This window comes from Dermochelys coriacea, chromosome 4 (genome assembly GCF_009764565.3).
Source record: "Dermochelys coriacea isolate rDerCor1 chromosome 4, rDerCor1.pri.v4, whole genome shotgun sequence".
NCBI lineage: Eukaryota > Metazoa > Chordata > Testudines > Dermochelyidae > Dermochelys > Dermochelys coriacea.
The window spans coordinates 31,379,543-31,390,487 of record NC_050071.1 but is presented as its reverse complement, the minus strand read 5'-3'; the positions used below and the strand labels follow the sequence as shown (position 1 = coordinate 31,390,487).

The following is a 10,945-nucleotide window of genomic DNA, read 5'->3' as shown; positions in this document are numbered from 1 at the left end:
AAAGAGATGCCTGAAAGAAACTGGAACAAAGACAGTAACTACTGGGGTGTCAGTGATTGCTGGACCCAGACTAGGAGGAAGTCTAGTCTGCAAAAGAAGCTTATTGGAACATCTCTGAGGGTGAGATTTACCTGCATTTAGTTTCCTACTGTATTAGGCTTAGATTTGCATGTTTTTATTTTTCTTGGTAAATTACTTTGTTCTGACTGTTATTACTTGGATTGTTATTACTTAAATCCTATTTTTTATATTTAACAAAATCACTTTTTACTTATTTAATTAACCCAGAGCAAGTATTAATACCTGGGAGAGCAAACAGCTGTGCATATCTCTCTATCAGTGTTATAGAGGATGAACAATTTATGAGTTTACCCTGTATAAGCTTTATACAGAGTAAAATGCATGTATTTGGGGTTTGGATCCCATTGGGAACTGGGTATCTGGGTTGGAGACAGGAGCACTTCTTAAGCTGTTTTCAGTTAAGCCTGCAGCTTTTGGGGAACGTGGTTCAGACCTAGGTCTGGGTTTGTAGCAGGCTAGCGTGTCTGACACAACCACGCAGGGTACTGAAGTCCAAAGCTGCCAAGGAAAACAGGCTCAGAGGTAGTTTCAGCACATCAGATGGCAGTCCTAAGGGGGTTTCTGTGACCCAACCCGTCACACTTTTAATCATTTTTCTTTGGCTTCTTCAAATCCTTTTCAGTTTACTGACCTCTTCCTTGACCTGAGCAAACCAGAATTGTATACATTCTCTTGTTGGCTATATGTGCTTGGTAAAAATTACTCATCATAAAAGTCAAGTTTCTGTAAGACAGACTTTAGAGTGCATTAAATAAATATAAATTTTATTAAAAACACCCACATCTCAGCGTTATCAGGAATGATATAATAATAAACAGCTTTAAAATAACCTGCATTCATTACATTACAATACTTACAGTATTTATAACCATCCTCAGATTTTTATAGACTTACCAAACATTTCATGAAAATGAGTGAAACTAAATTTAAAAAAAAAAAAGATAGAACATAAGCATGGAAAACACACACAGAAGTTCATTACCTTAGTGTCAAACTGCTAAAGTTTCCTACACAAGTTAACCACTAGCTTTAGAAGTGAACTTTACACCACTGTGCATCAATCAAGATGAAAAATTCATTCAAGTAAAGTTGACACCACTCAGAAGCATCTTCAAGTATGGCTATAGTCAACCTGATAATCCTATACACGCAATTTTATATTTGCTTTTTCATTCATTCTGAGGCAGGGTTCTGTACACCTAAATTACAGTTCAGGTATTTACAATACATAATTGAATCCCCAACTAAGCTTCCTGCTATTGTTTGCCAGCAGTTTGGCAAATGACAGTGAATGGTATATTAACCAAACATCAACTATGGATGGCAGGATGGATATGATTCCAATAAAAAAAATCAAGAAATTAAATTTTTAAATGATTTAATTAACCTAATACATAAGGAAATTATAGTTAAGGTTTTAAAAACTTTAAACTCCTGTTTCAATGAAAACAAACATTTTTTAAAAATTTTTGTATTTATTGTGGGTAAAGCCACATATTAAGAATTTCAAAAATTGCCAGAATATAAATATTTGACCAATAAAACCAAAAGGCCTCCTTTTATTGAATAGAATTAGGTTGTAATTCTGCTAGATAACATGTGTTTAGATCAATCTTACAGTATATTGCACAACAAATACCTAGGTGATGGAGGTTTGCTTGTTTAGGGAAGCCCTCATACAGACTGTACCTTTTTAAAAAAAATATTTTATTCATTACAGTATCCCAAAATCCTTGTTTAGAGAGAGATTTGAAACACTCTAGCAAACGGTCACTTGCCAAACCTCTGCCTTACAATTTTCCCTTTAATTAGCTCAGTGCATTCTACTTTCTTTGTTTGAAATAGGCAAAACAAGTCTAAAACTTTTAAACACTTTCATTACAATAAAAAGAGCTAATAAATTTACAAAATTAGTTTGTTACATCAATACATATACAAGTAAAAGTAGAAGAGGGATTCAAAAGAGAATAGTTAAATCCCTGAAAAAAATAAAAAACCCCACAAGAATAATATATTTATTAACCTACAACAGCTTACATACACACAGGTGACATGTTGGCATAAGGAGAACATGAGCTGAAATATCCCTGAATTTTTAGGAAAAAAAAAAGGTTGAAGTTCAAGTTATACTTGCTAAAATATCAAGTACTGAGAAAAAAGGTATTTTTTTCAAAGGCTATGGGAGGTGGGGGAGGTGGTATACAATATTATAAACTTTCACTCTCAGTTCAATATCCTATTGCCAAACTAGTGTTGAGGTATATGACAAGTAGGAACATCACTCAAATCTTTTAATGTATTTTTAGCTCACATTATGATATATTTGTAGCAGGCTGAGTAGCACCATGATGTGAATTCAGCGTCAAACCCAAATATATATATATATATATATATATATATATATATATATGTGTGTGTGTATGTATGTATGTATATATTATACATATATATACACACACAAATTTTTACAGTACTAAAATACTAAAGCATTGCATTAAAAAAGGTTTTGTTTACAATTTAATTTACTATACAACTTTTGCTTTTTTTTATAGAAATTAATGATTTAAAACCACCACAGCAAGCCAGCTGCCTTTCCCCCTCCATTTAATCAATGGAATCACACAGAACTAACCCTTCTTCATTAATTTTATGTAGGCATCAGTCTGCTCAATCTTCCTGGAAAAGAGGACACTTACACTGAGAAATGACATACACCACAATTTACATAATTATCAACACAAAAACAATCTGCCATTCAATTATCTGAAGAAGCATACAGATCTTTTAGAAATAGCAGAAACCTTAGCTAACTAGTTGTAGAATCTGTCACATGCTGCTAATTATTACCTGTGGTTACTATAAAATTCTCTCCTTAAAACTGTACTCATTTGAGCAATAAACTTGTCATAATAATTGTAAAAAACTGTTACAATATAGCTGTGAGAGATGAGCACCAGTAAAATATGTGTTGTGTACTAAAGCATTCCCTTGTATCCAGTAAACCCCATTTCTACTGTAACTGACTTATTAAAAATGGATATGTAGCCCACCAGCAGATGTATGGCTAAAGCCAAAAGTATTTAAAAGCTTTTTAAAAAAATTCTTTGCATTTTAAAATCAAAGTAAACGTTCTTTCTTTCTTTTAACGTCTTAGTACCTTAGCACTGTTCAAGTTGCCAAGCTTAGGTAGACAAAGTGCTTCCGAAACACTATTTAAAAAAATATCTCTATATATATATTATTGTCCCTTAACCAGGACTTGACTGGATGAGCAAAATCCAGAGGTCTTTAATTCCCATATGTTAAAAAGTAAGCATGTTTTAGTAACAGGCAAATTTGATACAAACATGAATGAAAAGGTCCCCCCTGTTGTTCAAGGATATTTGAATACACCATTAACATTTTAAACTATTATAAAGGCATTAACTGTTCAACGGTTATAATAAAGACACCATTTTCTTAGATAGCACCATGTTTTAGAATATCCAAACAAATTCAGTGTTTTGCTGTCTATTCATTATGTTCTATATGTATCTATTTTGTTAAATAAAATCGAGACTATTAAGATTACAGTAAAAACTGCATGTTAAAAAGCCATAATTCCAGTATTTCAGTACATCATAGATTCAGCACCAGATGGTATTTTAAGATTCCTTCTGTTGTAATACTACAGTATTTTAATTTTTTGCTCCTGTCCCATGACTATGCAAAGTCAATATTATTAAAAGTGGTCACAGATGTGCAAAACTAAGGAAAAAAGTTACATTTGCAGATTCTCTCTTCCAATAATAGAGCCAGTGTTATTTAATGTAAATTGTGAAACACTTTTTTTTGCATAGGATGCTTTGGTCTTGTTTCCACATGCCATCTGTGACCACTTACAAGTCAGTGGAAAATAAGTGCGGTGATAAGATTACCTCTTTTTGCTGGTGTGCTGAGGTTTTTCCACTGACAAGTCTAATGAAAATACTGTTTCTTTCCCTGCCCACCCCTCCCTGCAACCTAAATGAGAACTATTCTATTGACAACTTGTTTTTTTAAAATGAGGTAACCAACAAAGGTGTGAAGTTATATATATCTGTTGTAAGGCCCTGTAACCCGTGTAAAGGCATATGGAGATGTGGTTACTGTGGAGTTTGTGGTGACTGACATAGTCCTCTGTGCAAGAGACTTGACAAAGCGTACATATGTTGGTTCTGAGGGTTCGTGTGATTCAGTAGGCTCCCGCTTTGATTTTTTGCCATAAGATTTTTGAGGCACGTAATCAGGACCGTATTTTTCACACTCCTCTTCTTTTTCTCTTGCCTTCTCAGCCATCTTTGCCTCCCACAGAGCCAGACCATGTTTTGGCTCATTCATACTCTTATGTTGATAGAAGACGAGTGATATTCTGGTGGGATGGTTCCTGTTGGGATTTTTCAAGGGGGTCGTTGCATGGAGTTCACGTTTTGCACATTCAATGAGAATTGACCCATGAGATGGGGCAACAGCCACTCCTCCAATATCTGCATCCAGAAAACTGTGCTCGCTATCTGACCAGACATCATCGGGATCCTCTGCTTTTTCAGGATTCAGACTATCAGTTTTATTTAAACCATGTTGGGGAGTAGTCCTATCGTGGTTAAGACCTGGAAGCATATTAGACAACCCATTAGCTGTGTGTGAAGTCATTTCACTATCCTTATTTTGGAGATGTAGTGAATGAGGAGGACCACTGAATATACTTGAAGCTGAGTGGTAATCATGTGCTAGATGTGAAGGTGGATGTAGGGGATGTTCACCATTTTTATTCATGGAAGTATAGTCCATATTTGGATTACTAAAATTAGATTTTAATCTTGAGGCAACATCCATAAAGTGGCTGTCAGCCTCAAGGGTGGAGTAAGGGGAAAAAGACCCTGCGTGGTGTACATTTGGTCTATTGGTGCAATTACTGAAGGAGTCTACCTGCATATTTTGGTTTCCATAATTCAAGTACTTGGGACCAAAACTCTGGTTATTCCCAAGTCTATGCTGGTATAGTGTATGAATGGGTGGCAGACTTAGTTTAGATAAAGGGTCTTGACTCTGATACCTATATAAGTCCAAGTGTTGAGGTTGTGAAGGGTAGGAACCCAAGTAAGAGGGGAGGTTGTCCATAGGCATGTTTCCATTGCATTGGTAAGGTGGATATTGGTTATTTTGACTTAATGATCCTGAATAAGGGTTCATAGGATTGGAAGAATTCAAATAAGACCCTGAAGGTTGTGATGAGGTTCTATAAAGGTTCATGGGGTTGGACCCTCCATAGAGATCTGAAGCGTATGAAGAGCTTGGATGAGCATTGGCTGGATTAGGCAGCCTCATGTAAAGATTGGCAGGACCTGAACCAGAGTAAGAGTTGACAGGGTTTGACTGAGGGCTGTTAGCGAGAGTATGCTGTTGATGTTGCTGCTGTTGTAGCATGGCTGATCCTGAAAGACGTAAAAGATCTGCAGACATGAAAAGAAAAAGAAAACATTTTACATTGGCTCTAGATGAAAATACCAAAGCAATTTCCATTAAATTTCCCACAGATTAACAGAAAGATTCCTTTCACACAAATCACAAATACAGTTCCTCTTACAGTTGACTAAACACTTCTACTTTTTCAAGTTTCTGACAAGGTGATATGTGAAAACTTGGAACAAAATTCATAGTGTGACCTATCCTAAAGAAGAGTCAAATGCATAAAATCTAAGGGCTAAATTTTCAAAAGCAGCCTCTAAAAGGAACTTTCCAGATTTTAAAAGGTATTTAAGGTGCTTAGTGTTGCAGATAAATGCCTAACTCCCACTGATGTAGAGGTTAACACAGAGGGCGTTAGGTACCTATCTGCATCTCTAGACACCTAAATACCTATAAATTCTATGGGCCAGAGAATCAGTGAAATACAGGGCTGGAAGGGACCTCAAGAGACAGGACTAAGTATATCTAGACCATCCCTGACATGTGTTTGTCCAACCTGTTCTTGAAAATCTCCGATGATGAGGATTCCATAACCTCTTTTGGTAACTTATTCCAGAACTTAACTACCCTTATAGTTGGAAAGACTTTCCTACTACCTAACATAAAACTCACTTGCTGCAGATTAAACAGAGAACTTTTTGTCCTACAGTCAGTAGACAAGGAGAACAATTGATCACAGTCCTCTTTTTTACAACCCTTAACATATTTGAAGATTGTTATCAGATCCATCCTCAGTTGTCATCTCTCAATGCTGAATATGCTCAGTCTTTTTACCCTTTCCTCACAGGTTTTTTCTTGCTCTTCTCTGGACTCTCTCCAATTTGTCTACATCTTTCCGAAAGTGTGGCTCCCAAAACTGGATGCAGTACTCCAGCTGAGGCCTCACCAGTGCTGAGTAGAGCAGGATAATTACTTTGTATGTCTTACACAGGACACTCCTGTTAATACAGCCAGAATATTAGCCTGTTTCGCAACTGCATTGCACTGTTGACTCATACTCAATTTGTGATCCAGTATAACCTCCAGATCCTTTTCAGTAATACTACTACCTAGCCAGTTTTTCCCCATTTTGTAGTTGTCCAGTTGATTTTTCTTTCCTAAGTGAAGTACTTTGCCCTTGTCTTAACTGAATTTCATCCTGTTGACTTCAGACCATTTCTCCTATTTGTCAAGGCTGTTTTGAATTCTAATCCTGTCCTCTGAGTGCTACCAACCTCTCCCTGCTTAGTGTCATCCGTACATTTTATAAGCATATTCTCCACTCTATTATCCAAGTCATTAATTAAAATATTGACAAGTACTGGACCCAGGACACATCCCTGTGGGACCCCACTAGGTATGTCCCCCTCCAGTTTTACAGCAAACTACTGATAATTACTCTGAATATGGTATTTCAACCAATTCTGCATTTGTATAGTAATTTAACCTAGATCACATTTCCTTAGTTTGCTTATGAGACTATCATGTGGGACTGTGTCAAAAGCCTTACTAAAATCAAGGTATCATGTCTACTTCTTCCCTCCATCCACTTAGCCAGTTGCCTTGTCAAAGAAGGAAATTAGGTTGGTATGATATGATTTTTTTCTTGACAAATCCATGTTGCCTATTACTTATCACCCTATTATCCTTTAGGTACTTACAAACTGATTATTTAATAATTTGTTCTAGTATCTTTCCTGGTATCAGTTAGGCTGACTGGTCTATAATTCCACAGGTCCTCTTTGTTATCCCTTTTAAAGATAGGTACTATGTTTGCCCTTCTCCAGTCCTCTTGAACCTCATCCATCCTCCATAGGTTCTCAAAGATAACTGTTAATGGTTCAGAGATTGCTTCAGCTAGTTCCTTAAGTACCGTAGGATGAATTTCATCAGGCCAGGTTGACTTGAATACATCTAACTTACCTAAATATTCTTTAACCTGTTCTTTCCCTATTCTATCTTGCATTTCTTTCCCCGTATTAATATTAATTGAGTTAAGTTTCTGGTTACAATTTACTTTTTTAGTGAAGATGGAAGCAAAATAGGCATTAAACATCTCAGTCTTCTTGATGTCTTCCGTTATTAGCCTTCCCTTAATTAGAAGACCTACACTTTCCTTTGTCTCTCTCATATTGCTAATATATTTATAGATGCTCTTCTTATTGCCTTTCATGTCCCTTGCTAGATGTAACTCATATTGTGCCTTAACCTTTCTGATTTTGGCTGTACATGCTTGTGCTATTCTTTTGTACTCCTTGTTAGTAATTCATCTATGTTTCCATTTTTTATAGGATTCCTTTTTTATTTTCAGATCATTATAAAGCTCCTAATAGACATGTTGGCCTTTTACTATTCTTCCTATCTCTCCTTTGCATCAGGGTAGCTTGCTATTGCACTTTTAATATTGTCTCTCAGAGAAACTGCCGGGTCTCCTGAACAGCTTTTTTCCTTAGATTTTCTTTCTATAGGCCCTTATTTCCCAGTTCTCTGAGTTTGTTAAATTCAGCTTTTTTGGTGTCCATTGTCCTTATTCTGCTGCTCTTAAGTTTCTGTAGAATCATAAAATCTATCATTTAATTTTCACTCAAATTTTCACTTCAGATTCACAACCAATTCCTCACTGTTAGTCAGAACGAAGTCTAAAATGGCTGTGCCCTTGGTTAGTTCCTCCAACTTCTGAAACCAAAAGTTATCCCAATACATTTCATTTTCTGTTTTGCTGTGTTACTTTAACTACTCAGACTTCTGTTGTTAAAGTCCCCCATTACTACCAGGCCTTATGTTTTGGAGAGTTCCTTTATTTGTTCTAGGAATGCTTTACCCACCTTCTCCTCTTGACTTGGTGGCCTATAGTTAGGCTTGGCAGGATTCAATATAAATCAGTTTATGTTGGTAAACACTGATTTCACCTGAAACATTGAAATGGATGGAAAAAAATATTGATCCGTAATGGTGGGACTGCAGTCTCCCCTGCTTGTGCCTGCAGGGATTGGATGTCACCAGCCCTGTGACAGCGCAGCGAGCCATCTGCAGCTCCGAAGTCATGGCCTTGCTCGCTCACTCACTCACCCACCATCCAGGAGTGTTCGAGCCATCCTCCGGCAGGAAATGTTCCTCAGTACGCTGTGGCTGGAGGCTTGTCCACCTCATTGCAGTCCTGGCTGGGGGGTCTCTGTTCTGTCAGGTCAGGACTGCAACCTCCTCCACGCCTTGCTCCCTAGTGTCTTGGGCCCCTTGGTCATATAGAGAACCCCCTGCAGCCCCGATGTCCGTACTGGGAGCCCCCTCCAGGCCCTCTGTCAGTTCTGCCCAAACCCCAGCCCAACCCTAACTCGGGTGACTAGATGAAATGGACAAAATATCGGGACACATGGGAGAAGCAAAAAAAAACCAAACAAACAAAAAAACCCCACAACCCTGGCTGAAGCGGCCAAAGCCGCAATATCGGGACAAATGGCGTCCCGACTGTGCATCCATCAGGACGCGGGACAAAGAACTAAAAATCGGGACAGTCCCAATTTTATCAGGATGTCTGGACACCCTAACCCTAACCCCCATTAATTTCCAAAAACTGTTAAAACAAAAAAATCTTAAACAAAAATTAATAGTCAAAATTAGAAAAAAATAAAAATAAAATTCTGCCAAGCCTATCTATAATAGACCCCTACAATGATATCACCCCTGGTTTTTATCCCCCTTTTATGTTTACTAGACACTTTCAAATGGTCTGCCTCTCACCCCTCTTTCTGGACCTCATGGTTTTCTCAAGACTTTTTATAAACTGCCTTCACTTCTATGGTTAATTACTGTTATTAACAAGTATACTGACTAATAGAAGATTCTTGCATTTACCTGCTAACTGTTTTGCATGAGCTGCAGCCTCCGAGTTGGCTTGTTTATGGCGTGCTGCTGCAGACTTATCTTTTTCAGTTTTGCTAGAGCTATTCTCCAATGAGGAAAGCTTTTCTGCTGCCGCTTTCTTGGCTTCTAACTTCTTTTGCCTGCATGTCTTAACAGGCTCTGCCAGCATCCTTACTTTGCGCCTAAAGGAGCTGAGGACTTGGATGCTGCCATTCTTCTTTTTCTGTTCCTGGCCTTCAGTACTTCCAAACTCATCCACATCAGAGACTTTGTATAATGGGAGTACATGCAGCTGCTCATCTTCTGGCATTTGGCCAGTTTCACGATTGTCTTCTCTGGTTAGTGTGCACACCTGTCCGAAAGGTATGGTAGAAAAAGTGTCAAAAATCAGCATGAGAAGAACAGAAAACTCTGGAGTTTTGGCCTATTTTGCATTACGCTGTCAATTCAGATAAATCTATAATGGCAAGTAGTTGGCCAGTAACATCAGATTGCAAGGCTCATGACATAACAGATGTAATGTCAAGTAGAGCATCCAGTGTGGTGATCAACTGAATGCAAATCCCTCCACCACCCCTTTTTTTGTGAGTGTGGAAAATTTTGTGAAGCTTTAACTTTTTTTTTTTTTTGCTTCTAGATTCAGCATCCAACTCTCTCTCTCCCGCCCCCCACTGTGACAATATTAATGCCTATTTTCCTCACATTCCATGTTCCGCCTGGAAATAAGCAGGATAGCCACGTGTTCCCAAAAGTTAAGTGAATTCTTTGGCCAATGATTCCATGGTCAGGGAACTGAAATGCTAGGCTCCCTGGAACTCTACAGCCAGCAAGATTTTTTCGTAGGGTGTGACACAATAGCTAGCTACATATTGGCAATGCTGTTTAGTATAAAAAAAAATCCCATGACATTACATAAACTTTCAAAGACCACCCTAAAATTCCCAGGGCAGCGTAACAGTATGGCAGACTCTAGGGCCTTGTACTGGAATGCAGGCTCCTTCATTGAGTCAACTTCACGTTAGATGTTTGAACGCCAGATACAGAGTCAAGGAACTGCTGCAGAGACATAGCACATCTTGTGAACTCCATCAAGGATATAAGAGATGATGCGGGTATCTCTCAAAAGGAATGAGAAACTGCAAGACAGAAAGGTCTGCAGGAAAACCAGCCAGTCTTGGGGAGAAAACTCAGGCAGAAGTGTATATTTTGTTAATATTGTTTTGAAGAAAGTCAAGCCCCAAGAAGGGAGTAAGTTTAGACTTCGTAAAATATTTGGATGTTCTGCTCAGACCATGGTGGGAATAGCACCTGCTTACAGGCACTGATGCACTTACTTCAAATTACAGCAAGCTAATCTCGATTTTTTTGCATATTTTCACTGATAGCATGCAGTAGATAGAAGTAAGTCATCATAGAATCATAGAATCATAGAATATCAGGGTTGGAAGGGACCCCAGAAGGTCATCTAGTCCAACCCCCTGCTCAAAGCAGGACCAAGTCCCAGTTAAATCATCCTAGCCAGGGCTTTGTCAAGCCT

General features: G+C 38.0%; 1 protein-coding gene across 1 annotated transcript in view; it reads right to left on the bottom strand.

Moving 5' to 3' along the window:
* Nucleotides 1-817: 817 nt before the first annotated feature.
* TET2 (tet methylcytosine dioxygenase 2) overlaps nt 818-10,945 on the bottom strand; it is an 89,573-nt gene continuing 79,445 nt past the window's right edge. Inside the window, 2 exon segments of the mRNA XM_038398687.2 lie at nt 818-5,552; nt 9,400-9,760. Of these exon segments, the coding sequence (XP_038254615.1) occupies nt 4,150-5,552; nt 9,400-9,760 (1,764 nt within the window). The 3' untranslated portion in view covers nt 818-4,149.